Consider the following 23,277-nt stretch of genomic DNA (forward strand, 5'->3'; position numbering starts at 1 on the left):
TGATTATCTCCGTGGTTTCTCATCATCCTCAAGGACTTTAGGGAGTAAGTGGCTGACATGATCTCAATTGTCAAGCAAGAAATGAAACATATAAATATTGAGAGAGGAAAAAACAGGAGAATTTTTTCTGAAAAAGTTGATCAATTTTTTCCTTTTTAAGTATGAGATATGAGCTGATAGGCCAAGATCAGATCAAAAGTGATGGCTGAATTTTTTTTCTTTTTTTTTATTTGTATTTTATAATTTTGCTTGGGCCTCAATTCAATTCACATGTTGTCAGTTTCTGTTATTTATGTTTTGTGGCTTTTTTTGTTTTTTCAAATCTAGATGTATAAATTTTGCCCAATAATTCAAAAGGTCTCATGGAATTTTCCATCCACCATGATAATCCAGTTAACTAATTTTTATCATCCAAGATGACTGATCCAACTTATATAAAAGTTTTTCATCAGCCACAATAAACTAAGAAAAATCAAGAAGTACAAATGAATTCTAACCGACAGTTTACAGATGATAAATTTTTAAACTCTTCAAATATAATATGTTCTAGATGAGATTTAAATCCTTATTATTATTTAAGAAGCTTATCATATCTCCCGAGGCTAATGAAACATCTACTCTTACTCTTGAGAGAGGAAAAAACAGGAGCAATTTTTCTAAATAAGTGATCAATGTTTAATTTTCTTTTTAAATAAGTTGATCTGATAGGCCAAAAACAGAATGACGGCTGAATTTTTCCTGCTCTTTATTTTTATTTTATAATTTTGCTTGGACCTCAATTCACACGTTTGTTATTTTGCTTTGTGGCCAGAGGTCTCCTGTTGACTAGTTTATTTTTAAAATTTAAATGTATAAGTTTTGCCTGACTAACTTTGGAAATCAGTACCATCTAAAGCACAATCGTATACTCAGAAGCGAAGCTGACTTCTAGAATATTTATCCTATTTTAAATTATAATCCTAATCCTCTTTTGAATATTTTAACCTGTTAACTTTTTTTTTTAATGATCTAAATATCTAGGCATGAGATTCGGACTAATTTTAAAGGCGAACTATCTTCCCCCGTAATGCATCCTTCATATAAATCCGGAAACACGGATAGCTCCTCATCCAACCACCAACCTCTCAAATTTTTCATCTCAGATTTTTCAGACAGTGTATAGTGTATGCTTAAGTAGCAGATGAAAATTTTCAGACAGTGTATAGTGTATGCTTAAGTAGCAGACAGTGTATGCTTAAGTAGCCTGCTGACTATCTTTATTAGAACAAAAGATGTCACGTTAATGACCCCTCCAAGATAGTCTCACACTCTCCCGAAAGAGATAAATCACGGAGAATATTTATCCTAATACAATGATCCTTTACATGGAAAAGATCAGATATCCAACAAGACATTGTACATCCACTGAAAATCAGTTGACTAACTCTATTGTAATAAAAGATGATTACGCTCACTCAAAGCGTCTCTCACAATCCATCCCTTGAAGGGAGGTAAATCACAAGATTTATAGCCGACCGCGAAATTGACTAATGGATAGGAGGGATTTTTTTTCCCGAGGAAATCCACCCGCCATATATGACTATCTCTGGAATATATGACTGGTAGCTGATCATTATAAAACATATGATGAACTACTGTTGAGGTTGAAGGGTAGCAACGATCCCAGCCATGACTTCATGTAAAAAAAAATGAAAGGGAATAGCATTTGAGTTCTAAGTTTGGTCCATTTTCATAAAAACTACACGAGATTTGTTCATGTAAAAGAAAAACACACGTACAAGATTAGTGCATCAGCCGTCGAGCCAAAAAGTAAGTTAGCCAAAAAGTTCCTTATATATGGAAAAGAAGCTTTTTCTAACACCTTTCGAAGATTTTGTAGAGCTTCTCCAAAGAAGCGACCTGTCATGTATCAAAACAGAAGATAGTAGTGAGGGGACTACTTAGACAATTGAATACAGATCCTCTTTTGTACGAGTAGTTCTTAATGTGCCAGAAAGTTCAAAGTGATATTGAAAACACTGCACCTATGGAATTACAAAAAACTAGCCAATTTGCTTGCCGGTTCACGAGTATTAATTGATTCAGAATTAAGCAAGTTTCCTCACTTTACGATTGTTAATGTTAGCTCCGAGCTTTAAGGTAAGCGTTGTTGTAAAATTGCAAGTATGACAAGTTCCATATCTACATAACCTGAAGTTCCTCGAGACACCAGAATACAGTATATTTTACATTTTTTGCCAAATGGCGATAACTATGATGTCCTTAATTATATTGTATAGCTAGATCATTATATATATATTGAACTGACATTGCGTTGGAAAATTAGTTTTGATGACCATTAGGGATAAGAAAATTATTTCGCGAGTAGACCGTTATAAACTAATTTCTCGATTGAATGAGAAATTAATGTCAATGAAGGGTTGATCTGATAGGAACTTGAGTATGTGGAAATTGAAAGGTGTGAAATTATAATTAATTTCGTTGATTAATTAAAAGATTAATCATTATGATATTAATTAATTAATTAATATTTCTAGTATATTAAATAAATAGTTCATCAGATTAATCAATTAAATTAATTATAATGAAAAGGTTTAAGTGAAAAGGTTTAAGGAAAAAGACACATCTCATATTCTTTCACCTTTTAGAAGAAACATTTCACATAGGGGAGAACCCCTTTATCCCTATAAAACAAATCTCATTCCTTCAACTCAACTCACTCAATTCTCAAGTTGTGAATTCTCCTCTTGAGTTCTCTTCTCTCTCTCCTCTCTTAAGAGTTTGAAAGCTTCAAAAGTTTGACAGGGCTTGACATTTGGAGTGCTCCTATTTCGCGACGCAAGTCGTTGTATCTTGGGAGACGATTGCAACTATAAGCACCTGGGCGGGGCAATATTGTCTTAAGGAAAGAAGGTCTAGCCTTCACCTCAACCTTAATACTCTTATCCTTAGAGACAAAGTTTACCCAAAGGGGTTGTGTTAATATCCGAAGGGATAACTCGACGATCGACGAGATTAGGTCAGTAACGACGATACCAAGAAGGGTATGTCTCTTACCCGAAAGGGTACGTCGATAACCGAAAGGGGATGTCGAGAGTATAAATGGGACAAGGTCCACATTGCCATATCGAACTCCACCGGTTAGAGTCATCGATTCATTGTCGAGATGACTAACCAGGCTGAACTGTTAGATCTCAACACCGAAAATCCATATGTCCATATTGTAAAGATACCAACAATCTTAAGACGATATTGGCGATTATGGTGACCGTGGGTCTCACTCATACTGGAAAGAAATTGGAGAAATTCTCCGTAAATGTTTTCAAGTGATGACAGCAAAAGACATTGTATTAGTTGAAGAAAATGTATCTTTTAAGGTTACTATCAAAAGATGTCCTAGCGCATCTAAAAGTGAACCTCAAGTAATGTGAGAGTTACTCACAAGGAATAATAGAATTTTCCTATGTAAGAATCAAGCCTTAAAAGGATGGAAAACAAAATTATACCATGGGTATAATGTAACAATGATGGTCAAGGGTTTGTGGGGGTCATTTAACTAAAGTCACAAAGTTGACTATCCAAAAAGAGGGCTAATGAAAGTCTTCAGATAGAAGATCAAGCCTACTTAGTAAAAAGCTAGACTTGAGTCTAACTCGTTAAGACCTAAGTGGAGGTTAAAATAGATAAGTTAAAAGGATTGCATTACATGTGTTGAAGAATTGAGTCAAGTGTCTCACAAAGAATAAATGTAATCATGGTCAGCACTCCAATCAAACGACTATGGCTCGATAAGATTGGAAGACCAAGGGATGTATACTTCTTGGGTCGAGTATCTCTTGAAAAGTAATACAATCTTGGTCAACACTCCAATTAGACGACCGCAACTTTGGCTCAATAAGATTGGAAGACCAAGGGATGTATACTTCTTGAGTTGAGTATCTCTCTAAAAATAATACAATCCTGGTCAGCACTCCAGTCAGACGACCACAGCTTTGGCACGATGAGATCGAGAATCTCTCGAATAGTAATACAATCCTGGTCAGTACTCCAATCAGACGACCACAACTTTGGCTCGATGAGATTGGAAGACCAAAGTATGTATACTACTTGAGTCAAATATCTCTCAAAAAGTAATACAATCCTGATCAGCACTTCAATTAGACAACCGCAGTTTTAGCTCGCTAAGATTGGAAGACCAAGGGATGTATATTTCTTGAGTTGAGTGTCTCTCGAAGAGTAAATATAATCTTAGTCAGCACTCCGATCAGATGACCATAAGTTTGGCTCAATGAGATTGGAAGACCAAGGGATGTGTACCTCTTGAGTCTAGTCAACACTCCAATTAGACGATCATAGCTCTAGCTCAGTAAAATTAGAAGACCAAGTGATGCATACTTTCTAAATTAAGCACTTTTTTGACAACAAGTGTAATTGTGATCATCATCTTGATTAGACAACCGCAATTTTAACTCGGTGAAATCAGAAGATTGAAGTTATGAAAACTTGCTTTTAAGCAAGATTGAGACCCTTGAAGTGTGTTTTATAAAACACTAGAAATGTGGTTGGAAAAATCAACTAAGCAAGATCATCCATGTGATCGAGGAAGAGAATGCAGCTCAAGAAATGTTTCTCAAGGAAGAGTAACATTCAATAATTCACTATATCACATTCACCTCAATTCAACAATGGTGGCTTAAACATTGAGAAGATGATAAAAGCTATGTTGATAAGTTTTGGGTTTATCTTGAAAATTTTGAGGAAAATTGTCCTCTCGGTAAACCACAAGCCCTAGTGAGATAGAAATAAAAAATCTCTATAAAGCATTAAAAAGTCATGAACCTTCTAATGAAGCATATAAATGTGGGGATTAACCAATGTGCCAATATATATATGATACATTATTGTATCTATGAAATTATGAGAAAGGCATTAGTTTAAAATGGTAAGTTTTGAAATGACTTAATACCATTAAAGCAGTAGATCTCTAGTGGTAAAATCTCCATTGAATATGGACAATTGTGTGGATCTGCTAGACCTATCAAGAGATTAATTATACTGCATGTCTAAAGGAATAAGTCTAAAATTCAATATTTAAATCGAGTAGTGGAAACTCAACCATGTTTACTGGAGATCCCAAGATCATGGTTCAAAAGGGACAACTACGCTACAAGATTCGAGCCACTTAGAAGTAATTACTCCAACTCATACCTGGAGACAAAAGGTGCTACCTATAAAATGAGTAAAGGATGAACAAAAATTCTTAATTATTTCTATATTATACCACAAAGGGTATAATAGGGTATTGCAGGATACTCTTAATTGGAGATCACTTATATAAGTGTGAAGACAGGCTGCTTCAATGAAACACTTATGAATCTTAAGCTTTGTCCATGGCCAAAACGGACACGATAGAGAACTAGTAAAAGCCTAGGATGCTATTATGTGGATATAATTATCTTGGTTTATACCAACGGCTGAACAATTCAAGGCATAGTTCATTAGGCAGTCAAGTAAATCTGATCGTATTCCACCAAAAGGTTCAAAACCACAAGCTATCTCTCCTGATGCAATAGTCTTCCGATGTAACTCTTATTTGAGACTTGAAACTTATCCATAATTTCCATGGGAGGTTGTTGGAAAATTGATTTTGATGACCATTAGGGATAAAACGGTTATTTCGCGAGTAGACCGTCGTAAATCAATTTCTCGAGTAAATGAAAAATTAATGTCAAAGAAGGATTGGTCTAATATGATCGGACGAAAGTTTGACTCGCATATGAGTTGGATGAACGCTAATTCGAGTATGTGGAACCATTGAGGAGTATGAAATTATAATTAATTTCGTTGATTAATTAATTGATTAAAAGATTAGTCATTGTGATATTAATTAATTGATTAATTAATACTAATAATAAATTAAGTAAATAGTTAATTAAATTAATCAATTAAACTAATTATAATGAAAATGTTTAAGTGAAAGGTTTAAAGGAATAGACACATCCCATATCCTTTCACCTCTTAGAAGAAACCTTTCACCTCTTGGGAGAAACCCTTCATCCCTATAAAACAAACCTCATGTCTTCCACTCAACTCACTCAATTCTCAAGTTGTGAATTCTCCTCTTAAGTTCTCTTCTCTCTCTCCTCTCTTAAGAGTTTCAAGGCTTCGAAAGTTCGACAAGGTTTGACATTTGGAGTACTCCTATTTCAAGACGCAAGTCGTCGTATCTTGGGAGATAATTGCCAATAAACCGTGAACACCTGAGCGGGGCAATATCGTCTTAAGGAAATAAGATCTAGCCTTTACCTCGACCTTAATACTCTTATCCTTAGGGATAAGTTTATCCAAAGTGGTTGTGTTGATATCCAAAGGGATAACTAGACGACCAACGAGATTAAGTCGGTAACGACGATACCAAAAACGGTATGTCTCTTACCTGAAGGGATACTTCGATAACCGAAAGGGGATGTCGAGAGTATAAATGAGACAAGGTCCATATCGCCATACCGAGTTCCACCGGTTAGAGTCATCGATTCATCGTCGAGATGACTAACCGGGCTCAACTATTGGATCTCAACACTGAAGATCCATATACCCATATTATAAAGATATCAACACATTGGCGGGATAAAAGGAATCACATTTTGCAACAAAAGTACACAAAAGAAGCTAACCTGGACAAAAGTTCCATCCGTTGCCATAGATCTTGGTGGTTTGAGAAAAAGCCTCATTGATGGGAATAATACATGTTGAATGTTCCACTCCCGTTGAGCCCAGGCGGTTTCTGCCTCAGCAAGTAGCTCTTGATCCAGATCATCTTTTTCAGGATTCTCTGTTATAAGAAGGAAAGACAATTTAAAGCAATTCCTGTAAATGGAACTTCATATATTGTTTAACAATTTTCATTACCATCCTTTAAGTCATCACCAGTATCGTCAATTGACTTGGGATTTTTCTTGTAGAATTGGATCCCATCACCTGCAGGATTGGGGAGGACAGGAGGATGCATGGCATAGAAATTACCAAGAACAGCACAGATTGTCTGGAGACATTCTTTCTCATTCTCCCAATCAACCTATGAAAAGAATACAGGAATGTGTTAAAAAGTAGAAAAGTGAAAGATAGCATAAGGTAGAAAATATATTGGAAATGTTCCCTTAAAATGCATATACTACCAGACGATCAACATCAGGTATCATGCTAATTGTTAAGAATGACAGAGAGTTGTATACTTCTACTTGACTTTCCGAATAGGATCACATGTTTAGATACTAATATTAATAGAGTTAAATTACCAGCATATTGTGCATAACTAGTAAAAAATAGCATCGGGAGAGAGATATCAGGAGTTGGGCCATTGGACTCCAGAGAGCCAATTTTTTTATCAAGGCAAGCATCATAGATCCTCCTGAAATTTCAGAGAAATTTTCCATACATATACATAAGATATAGACATACATCATTAGCCAAACTCAGCAAGAATTCTGGAACATGGTCCATGTCAGGAGTGTGCTGCTCGAGTAAAACAGGAAGCCTCATCAAGTTTCCTTCTTGATCTATGTTTATGCAGAAATACTCTTCGAGCATTTCTGCCTTTTGTTTGAGTAACTCAGTATTCATCTGGCAAGCAAAGACAAAGCAACAGACAGATGTATGCATCATATACATGCAAATATACACCTATTTAGCATATATTACAGTACAAAGTTAATCTAATAAACATCTCACTTTCAAGACATTAGACTATCGTAGACAAACAGGCATTACAAAGTTCAAAGATTTAAAGGATAGTAATCAAGAAAAATTTAGCTATCCGAGTAATAGACTGCTGAACCCGAGCAAATATAAGTTGAAAGTCAATTTATGAATTAGACATCTTGAACGAGTTTGGGAGTTCCTTTGGATGAAAATACTCTTAATGACAAATCAGAACTAATTTCATTGAGCTTATCTGGGCGTAAGAGAACCAATGAATCCAGGTAATTTTACTGAGAGAAACTAGCTACATTTAATCCACCCATACATTGGTTTATGCTGGTAGAAAGAAGTAGACTGATAATAATACAAAAAAGTTGGTTCAACTAAGAAGCATATGAAGAAGAATGATTATTACCTCTGCTATTGTATTTTTCAAATCCATATCATTGTCATCTGTAGATTTTAAATCTTCATCTTTTAACGCCATTATTAGTAACTCTGGTATTGGTGCAGGCTCACTGAGTTGAATGGCACTAAAATGGGCAAACCGGCGTATGGCTTGCTGATACATAAGTTCTTTGCTGATTCGAAGGAACAAGATATTGATGATAGATAAATAAATAGTTTAAGGAAATTCATCAAAGAGTTGTGATAAATGAAAATTTGTCTCATAAAGGACACGGTTATTATCTACAGCACAAATACACATACATGTAAGTATACACATCCAAGCACAAGGATATTATGCCTGGGGTCAACAATAACTGCAGGTAATCCAACTTAGGTAGGATGAGCTGTAATGATGCAGCACTAATCAAATTAGGCAATACTAAATCTCGTTCAATACAGAGTGATTATCTTATGTCTTCATGTAAGCAAGTAAATAGGTGAGGCACCTTGTCTGTTGATATGACCTTATATGTTATGCTCTAAATCACCACGTCTAGCCATTTCTGAGTTGCTCCAATGGTTCAAAATGGAAACAACATTTCTTTGTCATTTCAATATCTTACACACTCCTGAGCCCATATGAACATCTAAGACATAAGGATCATTAAGGGATCCATGAACTTGAGCACCACATAATTTATTTAATAAATGCAAATACACAAACACTGATGTAAAATTATTAAGATCTGAAGAATATGAACTTTGAGACTTGCAAATGTGAATTGCATATGCAAACAGGGAACGACAAGGATTAATGATGCAGATAATTCAGTATCTTTGTCCATATCGCTGTAACATTTAAACTTCTATAGTCATTACATGATACCACTCAATCGAGGCTTAACTGTAGATACATTTCCAAATAAGACCGTCCACCTTTGTAGTTCATTCCCCTTGATTATTTCCAGGTTTAGTTGGCGTCCATAACATTAGCTTGTGCAGACAGCACGATTAAAACTACAAAAATGTCATAAGCATAGCTAAAACTAGCAAGACTGCAGGTAAACATTTGCTGCATGGTGAAGACTCATGGCTTTTAAAATCAATAAAATGTTACATCTTTTTGGATAAAATTCACATCAGTAAAACTTGTTTTTATACTTGAAAAGTAATATGCTCAGGTACAAAGCCTTTCCTAGCTGTTTAATGAAGTCCTAAATACAGGATAGATATGAAATTGTATTGTCCATGGTGGGGCGATGTATGCATTCATCCTAATATGGACAAAACCTATTTGTCCTTGGTCTTTCATGGATAAAAGGACTTGCCTAACTTCAAGCAGAGTCCAACAAAAATACTTAAGTATCAAGCCACATACAATAAATCATAAATTTAAATTTCAGATATAATAAGTTAAAATTTGATACTAAGTTTTTAAATTGCCTTGTGCAGTGTCAAATCATGGATAAAAGCTAGGACATATGACATGATTTGGATTACAACTAACTTGGGCATTTTTCCAGACAGCAATGCATACCATACAGTAAGATGAGATTGTTCATTGTACTAGTAGTTGAACATAAATTGTACAGGGCAATTTAAGATTTGTTTTCTGCACAAAATAGTAGATCAAATGATTGTATGTTTTTTGCACTAACAGCCATTAATATAAAAACACAAAAACAAATCCCCTCAAGGATCAAGTATTTGATAATAGAAACATACTAAAAAATAAATGAACAAATATTTAATTAGAATAAATAAAAGGGAAACGAAGTATAAACTCTTACCTTGCATTTACCACATTTACAAGGTACAAATGAGTACTATACTGAAGTACTGCAAGAACATCATCAGCAAGCCCAATATATGTGCAATCTTTTACAATATCCAAGAGTCCTGTGTTGATAAAGCAAATAAATCAATCCAAACCCATAGATAAATTAAATTTTATCTCAGAGGTTAAGAAATTGACATTCCAAGTCTGAATCTCACCTGAATGAATATTCTGATCAACGTCATTTAGAAGCTCTTGGATGCTGGTAAGGTCTGCAGATTCCCTGGGGTTCCTCCTTTGTCTCACAGCAATTCTTGCAACAAATAGAACACTAGCCAAAATCAATATGAAGCATGGTCTGAAATCTCATGTGATGTGGGAGGCACAATCAAAAAGTACCAACCAATAAATTACTAAAACACAATACCGAGCCAGTACTAAGGTTTCAAATCTCAAGTCAAATAGAATTTTCAGGTCCCAACTGGCTCAAGATGTGCCTCCCGTGTTTAGTATGGATGCCGAAAGTGTGCTGAAACCAAACACCATAATAGGACGAGATAGGGGAAGGAGAGGAGGAAAGGCATGTGGAACACCTAATCCAAACACAAGAAGAAATAAGAGGACTTTGAGGTTGCCTTAGGCAGTGATGAAGTCGGAGAGGATCTCAGAAATGGTTGCATGCATCTCAGGAGCTCATGAAGTGGTTGCCTGCATTTTGAAAGCTCATGGCAGTCGGTAGAAGTCTCAGGAGCTCACAATTTCTTTGTTGATCTTGAGCAAGGTTGTCATTGTTGCTAGAATTCCAAGGAAGCGTTTGTTACGATGTGGAAGCTTCATTGTCACATCGAGAGTCTCGGGAAGTTGTCACCATTGTTGCAAGATGTCATTTGGCAGTGCTTCATCATTTCAAACATGTTTCATGTCCTGGTTGGCCAACAAAACAAAAAACTCCACCCATACCAATTGACATAGAACAAATTTTCAAACCCTTGCCCGATATTGATCAACATGGATAATCTCACTTGTCTAGCCTATGTCCATCGGCACAATTTAACACACTCTAGTATGCGTCAAAATGAATTCAAGTGTTTTTAGCTTGTCTTTTAAAATTTCAAATTCAATTAGTTATCTAAATGCTACCTTATTTTTAAAGGTAAATAAATTAAGGAGAGTATTACGTGAGTAAAATTTATATGGATTCATTTTGTAATACATTCAAGGGGAAAATGAGTAAAGTATCTTTTAATTCAATAAATATAATTGATATAGTCTATTTAAAGGGGAAATAATCAGATTGGAGGATTAAATGAGTGATACTCATTTAAGTTCGTCACATCACACTTATCGCTTTAGCATGTTAAAGTGCATCGAGTATCACTACAAAATATATCCAATTGATTGTGTGATTGGTATATTTTATTTTTTAAGGTAAATGATATAAATGAAAAGGTATTAAAATATATCAAAGCATGCTCATTATAATGAAGCTAAATGTTTGAGCATTTGGCCTAGAGTAAAGGTTACAGATGACTCAGTTTACAAAATAGCATACAAGACAAATAAATATTTACAAGACATTGGACCACATTCAGTCCCTAACAGCATAGCTCGACACCAGTTCTATACCATTCTGGATGGAGGCCGAAATTCTAGGACGACTCAAGATTATATACCTTTATATTAGGAGTTAATAACCTATGGCTAAAATCAAGTGATAACTGTAGGTGCGGTTAGCACTAACGATTTAACCCAGGTTTTGATGAATGACAAATCAAGTTAAGTTAGTCTGTTGTTGTCTAACACTCTGACCGAGTGTGCAGGAGAAGTCCAGACAGGTCGACGGGCCGACCGGATGTCTGGCACGAAGCCCAGCTAGGTCGACGGGCTGACCGGATAGCTGGCAAGAAGTCCAAGCGGGTCGACGGGCTGACCGGACGCTTGGCGAGAAGTCTAGCTAAGTCGACAGACTGACCGGATAGCTAGCGAGAAGTCCAGACGGGTCGAAGGGCTGACCGGACGTCTGGCAAGTAAGTGAGGTAAGCCACTGGAGGGGTGTGACTGCGAGGACGCGTTCCCGGGAAGGGAACATTAGGCGTCAATCCGGCTTAGATCCATTTCGGATATCTAAGTCGAGATCGTGACTAGATTCCGGTCTCGGAAAGACAGAATCTAAGTCATACTTCTTATACTAAACTCATAAAACTGTGCTAACACTTTATTTTTCAGGATCTACTTGTCTCGGACTAACCTTGTTTTGCAGGAAAGCTGTTCGCTGGAAAAAGGTGGTCCGGGCGCCCGGAGGTCCAGGCGCCCGGTAGGGATCCGGGCGCCCTGGAGGCAAAAATTATCCTGATCGCGCGTCGCCACTTGGAGCTCGCTGGTTGGACTTGCCACGTCTCACCAGGGCGCCCGGAAGGCATCCAGGGCGCCTCGAGCATCATATAAAAGAAGGGTCAGAGGGGAGCTTCAGAACAACAACGAAAAGAAAAGTCTTCTACTGCTCTGCGCTTCTGCGACGCTAACAAAGCTCCGACAATACGCTCCTCTCTTTTTCTTATTAAATTCTTGTCGGTATTTTTCATTAAGCATTCATTGTACTGTTTTTGTAATCATTATTTCGAATTGCTAGTGAATTGCCCAACGAAAGTACTCACGGAGTACGGGCCTTCGAGTAGGAGTCGTCACAGGCTCCGAACGAAGTAAAAAACATCGTGTTCAGTTTCTCTAAGCTTTTTATTATTCCGCTGCGCTTAACTCTTATTAACACTGTTTTTCGAATCGATATTCACCCCCCCCTCTATCGACGTTTCACGATCCAACAATAACAAAGTTAGAAATATTTAATCAAGTTTCTAATTTGTAATTTCAAAAAGAAAAAAAATACAATTGCAATAGTGAATCACTTGTGAAAGGCAAAATTATTAGATTTGACAAGATTAGAAAATTGGAAAGGATTCGATTCAATAATAGCAATTATTTGGTCAAAAAATAATTCAATTAATAGTTAGATAAAAAATTGTATTTCTAGAACAAACTTTTGGCTTCTGATTGTTATTGTGATTTAGCAACTCTCTATGCCCTTGTAAGTTCCTAAATGTAATTTAGTTGTCTTTGGATTTGTCATTGACATTGAATGTATCATGAAACACACAGCCAATAAAGAAAGTTATAAGGAACAATTTATATACCTAACAGAAGCCAAATCTGACTTCTTTTGATGTTGTGAAGGAGGACCATTTGACCAATAAGCATGTAACCTTCCAGAAGGATCACGAGAATCTGTTCTAACCACTCGATTTATTGGCGTTTTCTGGAATTTTCCTCCTACATTACATGATTCGTCAAATTTGCACATCCTTAGAATCAAAATATCATTTGCTAAGGACAACATTAGAGAAAACCATTTGGTACCAGAAGAGGAAGGATTCTTCTGAATGTCCTTTCTGATAGAGAAACTACTTTCTGGTGCAGAACTTACAGCCTGTCACATACCAATGAAAATAATGGTTAAGCAGGAGGAAAATTGAAAAGAACAGGTTTGATGCAAATATTATGAATTCCTAAACTGATGTCTACATAACAGCTCATAAGAAGCAAGTGACTATATATCTATACCTGGTTAGAATTTCATATTACAGGATAAATTCTTCACATTAATTTGAAAATTTTAAAATACTTGAGGTTGGTCTCAGTTCTAATCAACACTGGTTAATTAATCTTTCCACTATCTGCTATCTGATCATGAGCAGTCCAATGCAGATCTGAAGAGATTTTCGGACTCAAAAGGCACAAACTTCAAGCATATTGATGACTTGGTTTCAATAAAATTTAGTAAACACTGTCCAACATATCATATTCCTACTAAATCATCATCTATCAATCATGAATGTGAAACAAAAAGCACTATGAATTGAAAGATTACAACAACCAAGCATTTATCCCACTAACTGGAGTGGACTATATAGATCCTCTTATGTGCTTGATCCCCTACTATATCATCTATATAAATTTTATATTGTTTTATCATTGCTAACCAAATCTTCTTTGGTCTCTCTTCCATGATAAATGTGCAATGTGCATATTTGTCACAATCTTACATCTTCTAACTAGGGCATTTATTAGTTGTCTAAATACATATTCACATCATCTTAAATGCATCTTTTGAAGTTTCCCTTTTATGTGCAACCCAGACTTTCTCTCTAATGTTCTCATTTCTGATCCTCAATGTCCGCACATCAACCTTAACATCCTCATCTTTACAACCTTCATTTTTTTGCTCATGTATTTGTTTCATAGTCTAACATTTAATTTTATATAACATAGCAAATCTAATCATCGTTTTGTTTCCTTTAAGCTTTAGAGATACTTCTTGTATCCTATGTAAAACATTCCATCAACTTATCCATCCTTTTGCAAAAAGAATTTTCGATACTTAACACTTTCAATGATAGGTAATTCAACATCTCCTGTCTTAAGAATTATATTGCTACGTCTACTACTACAAAACTTAAATTTCATATATTCTATATTTACTCTCTAAAACTTTTACCTTTTAGTGTGTCTCTCACCAAAATTCGAACTTCACATTTACTCTTTCACAAGTCTCATCAACCAAAACAACGTCATATACAAACAACATGCACCATGGCAACTTATCTTAGATGTGTCCGGTAGTTCATCCTGAATTAGTGTAAAAAGATATGAAGTTATAGTTGATCTTTGATGCAATCCTAATTTTATAGGAAACACTTTGCTTAATCCGCCTGTAATCTTCGCTCTTATTATTACATCATCATCCTTAATTGAAAGATTAGTGTGATTGAATATCTTTAGGAGCTCTAGTTTTAATCTAACCATATACCGCACTCGGACAAGATTTTAATCCTTTAAACCTTGCAGACATGATTGCCAACGCAGAATAACTTATCTAGAAACCTAAGGATGCTCCATCACTTCCTTGAGTCTCTCCAACCCTCCTGTCACATACCATCATCACAAATCTAGACTTCAATGTGAACCTTCCCGGATCTCTTAATTTGCTCCTTTGAAAAGGTTTTTCTTTTTTATCATTTGGAGCTCTTTTTGTTAGAGCAAACCATTGTTTTATATTCATCATAAGGAAATTTTTCATCCTTGCCTTCCATTGAGCAAACCCTCCTAATCCGAAAGGCAGTGGAGCTTGAATATCATATCCAAATCCTTCCTTGAATTCCATTTAACTACTTTAATGATAAGTTCGATGAACTTTTTGGTGTTGGAGAGCTTCAAAAAAATCAGACCTTCTTCTTCCTCTAGCTTTGTGCTCCAACAGCGGTTAATTCGATAAGGAGAGGTTTTGCTCTGATACCACTTGTTAGGACCCGCGCGAGCTAGAGAGAGGGGGGTGAATAACTTTGATTGCGTCAATTGAATGCACAACAAAAATTTGAATGAAACTCGACGCCACATGAACAACATTAAGATTTTACTTGGTTTGCCGCCTCCCAAGGCAACTATTACAAGGCCTAACCCTAGCAATCTACCACCACTAAACCTTCTCCTTCTTGGATACCTTTCGGAAGTGGAGAAGCCTCTTACAACTTGTTTCTGCAACAAATACAGCCAAATACAAGGATACAAATGAAATCAAAAGAAATCGAAACAAATATGCTTACACTAAGTGAGTTTTGCTTTGGATGCTTTCTTGTTGCTTTGGATTGCCTCTTGGTGGTAAGACATGCAGCAACACTTCGTCTCCAACCTCTCAAGAACCTGCGAGGCCTGTGATTTACCTCAAAAACCTCTTTTATAAGCTATTGTTAGGCTGATTTCCGCCTAACAATCAATTGCTAACCTTCACCAATCGATTGCTTCATTGTAATTCAACCGTTGACACCTACAACGGCTCTTTCCACGCTATTTGACCACCATCAATCGATTGCTGAGGCACAACAATCAATTTCTAGCCACCAGTTCGCCCATCGATTTGGAAGTGTTGTGTTAGTTTGAATTGATTTAAAAATCGATTGCTATCACCCAGCAATTGATTGGTAGCATCATATGTGCAATCCAACCCGAGCCCAAGTGGGCTCACTTGTGGCCGACTAGCTTGAGTGGCAAAGGTACTTTGTTCTACTTAACACACTCTTGCTGTTTAAACTATGTTTTAATATATGTTGTTGAGTCAGAGTTGACCTAGTGAAAAAGATAAAGAAATCATTGTATAGGTTAAAGCAACATTCAAGAGCTTAGTTTAAAATTTTTAATTGTCTTTCTCTAATATGGCATGACTAGAAGCATATCATATCACTTATGTTGTGTTTATTTAGATTGATGGATTCAAATCTACGGAATAACATGATTTCCAAAATGAAAGAGTGTAATTTCCAAGCATGTGACCCCCTTCCCCCTATTTGCCTAGTAGGAAACAACAACAATCAAGTCTTATCCCACTAGGTGGGGTCGACTATATGATCTTTTCACGTCATTGAGCTCTATCTCCTACGATATCATCATATATAATTAAATAAATTTTATCTTGTTTTATTGTTGCTAACCAAGTCTTTTTAACTTTCCTCATTTGATATGCGTGTTTATCATAGTTTCACATGACCTAAGTGAAACATTTATTGGTCGTAGTACATACCCGTACCATCTTAAATATGTCTCTCGGAGTTTTCCCTCAATAGACACAACTCCGACTTTCTCTCTAATGTTCTCATGTCTTATTCTATCTATTCTTGTATGTTCACACATCCACCTTAACATCCTCATCTCTACAACTCTTATCTTTTACTCATGTGCTCGAGTCATACCCCAGCATTCAACTCTATATAACATAGCAGGTCTAACTACGATTTTATAGAATTTTCCTTTAAGTTTTAGAGGTACTTTATGGCCACATAAAACACTCAACACTCTCCTCCATTTCAACCATCCTGCTTGTATTCTATGTAAGACATCTCTCTCAATCTCTCCATCATTTTACAAAAATGATCCTAAATATCTAGAGTTCTCGGTTCCGTTCAACTCATCATCTCCATCTTAACAATTATTTCATTATGTCTAATATTGCTAAACTTAACTTTTATATATTTTGTCTTTATTCTACTAAGCCTAAAATCTTTCCCTTCCAGTGTTTCCCGCTAATATTCTAATTTAACATTTACTCTTTCACATGTTTTATCTACCAAGACAATATCATCTACAAACAATATGCATCACAGTAATGTGCCTTAAATGTATGTAGTGAGTTCGTCCATAATTAGTATAAAAAGATAGGAACTTAGAAATGATCCTTGGTGCAACCCTATCTTTATTGGAAATGTTTCGGTTACTCCACTTGAAGTCTTTACTCTAGTCGTTACATTCTCGTACATATCCTTAATTAGTTTATTAATTAAGATGAGCAAAAACCCTCCCCCTCTCTTCCCTTCCTCTAATTTCTTTCTCTTTTTTTTTCTTTTCTCTCAATTAAAAAGTAAACACAACATTACTATTTCATTGCATTTCTCAATTAAGATGTATCCTTCTTATTGTCTATGCAGATATAGTTTATTAATTTTGTTGTGGTAGATAAAGTAAGTAAAATTATCAATTTTAGTTTGTTTTTAGTGTGAGCTTATACAAACCATTAAAGTTGAACCAAATAGTTAAGAATTTTATAATATGTATATGTATGTATACAAAAAACTAGTATGTTAATTAGTATGGTTTATTTATTTTTTATGTTTACTAATCAACATAATTCTTAAAGTACAAGTTTTATTGTTATTCAATAGAAATTTAGCTTGAAAACTAGTTTCTCTTACTTTTTGGTTTTGATTTTTCTCACTAAAAAAGATAAACTAAAGTGTGCCCACCCTAATGACCAAGTTGGGAAATCTTCCCATTGAACTTATGAAAGTTGTACTGTGACAAACAAACTTATGCATGTAACTTCTAATCAAGTATTTCATGAGAGGTCAAAAGCACAGAGTTGACTGCCACTTTACCAGAAGAAAATGTAATTCAATAAAAATACCACCTCATTTGTAATTAGATGGTCAACTAGCAGATTTACTTATCAAATTCTTACAAGCTTCTAAAATTGAATATGTCAGTAATAAGTTAGGTTATATATTTGGAACAAGCTTGAGTGGATTTAAGATTTGCAAACAATCATGCCAAGCGCAAAACCTAGTTTATCAGCTTTTCTGCATGAGGGCACTGAGGCATCTACCAACTACAGCTCCCAAAATTAAAGTATGTAATATGTATAAGGATAAAAGTTACCTGAGTTTGAAATGTCCTTGTATTGTTACAGTTCATCAATTTAGACTCAATAGCACTCTGTATTGTTTCAATAAGACTTTCTTGATTCAAAAGGCTCACCTGCATAAAACAAGAAAGCAACATGCCACCAAATTATGTTATAAACTTCAATGAATCACTTGATTAAAAAAATGTTTCTTCTAGTTTTTTTTATTTTCTGGCAAATTCTGATAGCATACCTCTCTTTTAGTGGGATGGATATTCACGTCTACATGTTCAGATGGAAGTTCAATTGACATATAAATAAAAGGTTTAGCTGCCTTGGGCAGTGTTGCAGAGTACACAACTTCTATAGCTCTCTTCAAGGCAGAGCATTCAACCAGCCTGTCTAAACAAGAAAACCTTAAGATAATGCAGAGGAACTAAACCTGATTTCCAAGATTTTGAGAGGAATAGTACATTTGTATCTCTACGCAAAATGGTAGGTGTACCCACCCCCCAGATTTATCTATCATAAATGACACAGGAGAAATCCTAAGTTCCGTTATGATTATGACAAATTGGACCTCAGCCCAGAAGATTAGGTACTATTTGTGCTTGCATAACCATGCACGTCAATGACACATACTAATTATGAAAAAATCATAGCAATTTTCTAGGCATAAATGAAACAGTCATTTCCAAATTACTGGCCACTTTAACTCAGCAGAAATCCTAAGTTCCATTATGATTATGATAAACTGGACATCATAGCCCAAAACATTAGACATTATTTGTACTTGTATAGCCATACATGTCAATGACACGTACCATTTATGAAAAGAACCATCGTCGTTTTCTTTGCAATGTAATTTGCATTAGAAATAAAGCCTGTCATCTTAAATATTGATTGATCAGGATTATCATCTGAAGCACTTATCTCCATCAATTCACGAGCAACAGAAATACCATATACTGTTTTGATAGCATCAAGCTTGGAAGAAGTAGTAACACTTTGAACATCTGCTCTATTTGCACCATGCTGAAAAGATTAGAAAAGAAAGAAAAAAAATATAATACTAAGCCTTCAGACACATCAATGCGTAATCTTCCTGAAATTAAAACACTTCAATAATTTTTTGTTCACTGACCTTTCTGCAGGAAAAGCACACCAATGTGTTATGAATTGCAAACCGACTAATGAGATCTACAATCTTTGCATAATCGTCGCTGGAATTCTGCAATGTTTTTCTACGAGCAACAATGTTGTAAAATAGGTTTTCAACCTGGAACAAAAAATTTGTTCGAGGATCCATAATAAGCTAAGAGAGCTAGACTTGAAAACTCAATAATATCTGGACAGTTACATATTTATCACCATTATTTGAGTCCCCTTTACAGCAGCACAAGGTTTGGGTACATGTTCCATTACTCCGTCTCTATAAGAAACCCTGCATTAGTGAAAGAAAAATATTAAAATAATATATAAAAATGTCACCATAAACAGGAAAGTATAAATATGAGATAATGCACCTATAACCATGCAACTGGCCTTCAGTTATAGTTGTAACTGTCACATGACCAACATAAGTCATGCTGGCCAAAGCCTCTCCTCTAAAACCCATTGATTTAATTGTCTGCAGGTCCTCATAAGTAGACAATTTTGATGTGGTGTGCCTTTCACATAGTATAGGCAGATCTTCATACTGACATTAACAAAACCACAACATAAATGTTAGCATAGGTTAACACTCTGCTGCTTTAGCAACCTAAGATGATTACCAATAGTATTTCAATCCCTTCTTTGCAAAATTGTCCATGGATTGCAATCTATTTATTAACAATAAGATATTAAGTTTTTTCAACTTTGCATCAGAGCCAACTCGTTCCACCGTCCCCATACTAATTACTCTCTCGCCCTCGACCTAGTCACTTGTTGATTAAAAGTAAAATAGAATTGCAAATATTTTAGATTATTAAAATTGTTGTTTGTATGATGATCTTTCTGAAGAAGTTGGCATAGACCTTCAAGTATATTGCTCAGGAGCAGACTCAAATACAAAGAGGTCTCAAACAAAATCGATGAATGGACAAGAAGTTACTCAAGTCAGCCTCATGTGCAATAGTGCAAGAAAACAAATCATTCAGTATTTGTTTGATAAAGCATTGCTAATATTCGAGTTTTAGTAGTTTATGTTAGTGCAACCTTTTAGCTAGAAGTGATATGCAGAGTATAATAGATATAAAAATGCCTTAGAACCAAAATTATCACTAAAGAGTTAGAAAGGCCTCATTAATTCCTTGGAATGGAAGTTGCTTATAACTCTTAAGAACATCTCTATCTCAAAGCAAATAAGCATGAATCTTTTGCAAGAAACGATGATCTTGAGTGCAAAGTAGAGACTCCACTTGTACAAAATCATAATCTATGGTAAGTAAGATGATGATGAATTTGAAAACTCTGTCGTTATCAAAGGCGGGTCGGAAACCTCATCTATCTCACAATTACTAGACCAAAAAGACTCTTTAAAGTAAACATTGTGAATTAGTCCGTGCAGAGATTCAAGAAGAGTCACAAGGAGGTTGTGCTAAGTATCCTTCAGATTCTATAAATACAAGAACTGTGATTCTATTTTTATAATTAGGCATCAAGTTTCTCAACTACACTAATTTCTCTTAGAGTGCAAAATATACATTCAAGATGATAAGATCCTGGAAAAGGGGATTAATTAGGATTATTTCCGTTATTTTCTATAGAATAAAATATTCCCTTAAGTTTTTCTTAGAATAAGATATTCCTAGAGTAAGTCTGTTTTGTTGCAGATAAGACTCTCTTGGACCATAAAGTTTGAGCTATGGGTCTCTCTGTCTTGTCACATTTCCATGTTGCCACCTCAAGATTCTATTGCTCCCAACTCTATGCAGTGACGGAGATACCTATTTCATGATATCCAAAGTAAGCATCTCAGCTACAACACAAAAGATAGGGATTTTGAAATATGAAGGGAATTTTTAACCTGTCACTGTAACAAAAAGGTCATATACAACATCGAAGGTGTGCAACTTGTCAAACATATTGTTTTTATTAGTGATTAGTGCATGTTTGAATCATTGAAGTGAGGTTAAAAAAATTGTCATAGTTTATTTTTAACTATCCTTATAGGTTTCACTTTTAGTCTTATCTTTCCACCTCTTCCCATTTCCATTTGTTTACCTTGAGAAAGTAAAGCAAGGAAAATGCTATCAAAATTAAGAGTCGACTTTTATATGTTTCCACCAATTTCAAGCAACCTGCTTGTTTTGATTCACTTCAGCATACTAACTGTTCAATTTTGTTTTATTTCACAGGTTCACAACTGTTCATGAAAACATTAGTTAAGGCACGTCAGCTCATGGAAAACGTATTTAAGTACTAAGTTGTTTCTTAGCAAAGCCAAGCTGAGCTTAGCCTTAACAAGTTTGATCTACTAGAGTTTTAGCATTATAAAGATTTACTCATTTGGCTTATCAGGAAGCTTCCATATAATCATGTGAGCATACTTGTGTAGAACCTATAAAAATCCTTGCTAATAAGCATGTAACAAACTGTATGTGTACAATACATCTCGAGCATGTATATGCCCACCAAATGTAGATCACTTAACACGTGTTTAGTAATAATACCTTATTGGGGGATTATATGAGCATACATATAGAATTATAAGCATGCATACTTTTAGAGCTATTCTATGTTCTATATAGTCTGTAAATACCTCTTTTGCCTTAATGACAAGTAAATGCTGATCATTGTTTATAGCTTTCTTTTATCCAGTACAATATTCTTATAGAAGAATATACTGTAAAGGTATTGAGCATTTTGTTGAATGTTCAGTCCTTAATATAATTGAGGTGCTGTGATCAGACCTTTAGGTTAAATTCAGTAACATAGCCACCTTGTTGGGAAAAACAAAAAAAAAAAATCCCACAATTAGAAATGCTTTTCCAAGGCCCTATAGGAAACAATCTCAAATCTAGCAATAGGTATTAAACATTTTTGCACATCAATCTATGTACAGACAAGACATTGTTTCAGGAGTAAACTAGGATTTTTTTTTCAGTTGTTGCTGTGAAAAAGAGTTTCTTTTTAGGTGTTATTAGATCAAATTATAACTTGAGGTCAATCTTAAGCTGAGTGACCATCCTAAATCAATTTTGAGCTACTTGAACTGTGAACAAGTTGGACTCAAGTTGAGCTCAAATGAAGCTCATTTACAGAGTAAGTGGACTGGGCTTGATCTTGAATTATGGTATTGAATAGAGAGATCAAACTTGCTGGACATAAATAATAGTCCATCAAACTGCAGTGATCAAGGCAAAACTCCACTCAGTTAGATTATTTTGATTTCTGCACCCCAGAGTAAACTAAGCATTTATAGAAGCAACCAACAGGAAGAACACATATGTGCACAACAGCACAAGTATGATATTAATCGCCATCAAACAACTCTCCATCCACCTGCATGGACATGAAGCAAGGGATTGCCGTAAAGAATTAGCAGATAGCATCTGAGACCTAACTATCATAAGAAAAGAAATATCCGCAGCCCGTCGGTTAACCTGCACACTTTGAAAACCCCCGACGAGGGTTTACTCGTTAGGCTCACCAAACGAGGGCATCAAATCGAGGATAGTGGCATACCCTGATTCCGTGACCGTTGTCGGAGACTTGAATGAGCTTGAGACCACCGTCCTTGACGGTAACTGAGATGGAGGTGGAGCCAGCGTCGAGGCTATTCTCGACGAGCTCCTTCACGGCCGAGACAGGCCGCTGGATAACCTCCCCCGCCGCGATACGGTTCACTACTGACTCGTCAAGCCTGTAGATCCGTGGAGGCTGCGCCGCGCTCGCCTCCTCCTGGGGCTCATCTATCGTCGCCGCTGCACTACTGGACTCGTCGATCTCCATCGCGTGGGAAGGAGAACTTCGGTGCTCATAAATTATTAAAGTAAATTATTTATCTTTTTAATTCAACTTGATTAAAAAATATGACATAACATAAATATATAAACTTTTGAACTTATTCAAATTTCCGAATGTCCAGTTTCATTTTCCCCAAAAAACAATTCTCATCTTACCCTTACCACTTATATCAAAGTTTTATTCTTCAAAAAACAAATGTACTTAATTTTCATATTACCTCCCTCCCATTAACAGTTGCTTG

At 35.6% G+C, this 23,277-nt stretch overlaps 1 protein-coding gene across 1 annotated transcript; it reads right to left on the reverse strand.

Annotated features, from left to right (window-relative positions):
* Positions 1 to 1,315: 1,315 nt before the first annotated feature.
* LOC121970236 (DNA mismatch repair protein MLH1-like) lies at positions 1,316 to 23,073 on the reverse strand. The gene is made up of 17 exons (XM_042520803.1): positions 22,755 to 23,073; positions 19,610 to 19,782; positions 19,455 to 19,527; positions 19,228 to 19,362; positions 18,908 to 19,118; positions 18,337 to 18,485; positions 18,119 to 18,217; positions 13,277 to 13,346; positions 13,054 to 13,189; positions 10,084 to 10,178; positions 9,879 to 9,987; positions 8,114 to 8,279; positions 7,459 to 7,620; positions 6,910 to 7,075; positions 6,675 to 6,832; positions 1,779 to 1,899; positions 1,316 to 1,672 (listed from the first exon to the last, which is right to left on the reverse strand). Exons 1-16 carry the CDS (start codon positions 23,019 to 23,021, stop codon positions 1,855 to 1,857), a joined length of 2,214 nt encoding a protein of 737 aa, XP_042376737.1. The 5' UTR covers positions 23,022 to 23,073; the 3' UTR covers positions 1,316 to 1,672; positions 1,779 to 1,854.
* Between the last annotated feature and the right edge of the window lie 204 nt (positions 23,074 to 23,277).

This window comes from Zingiber officinale, chromosome 4A, assembly GCF_018446385.1.
Source record: "Zingiber officinale cultivar Zhangliang chromosome 4A, Zo_v1.1, whole genome shotgun sequence".
Classification (NCBI taxonomy): domain Eukaryota; kingdom Viridiplantae; phylum Streptophyta; class Magnoliopsida; order Zingiberales; family Zingiberaceae; genus Zingiber; species Zingiber officinale.

Bases quoted from the DNA above. Each gene is read 5' to 3' on its own strand.
- LOC121970236 (XM_042520803.1), bottom strand. From the start codon at position 23,021: ATGGAGATCGACGAGTCCAGTAGTGCAGCGGCGACGATAGATGAGCCC. The intron at 13,190-13,276 runs GTACCAAATGGT...CATGTAATGTAG, and splicing joins GAAGAATCCTTCCTCTTCTG to GAGGAAAATTCCAGAAAACG. The intron at 6,833-6,909 runs GTAATGAAAATT...TTCTTATAACAG, and splicing joins TGGTGATGACTTAAAGGATG to AGAATCCTGAAAAAGATGAT.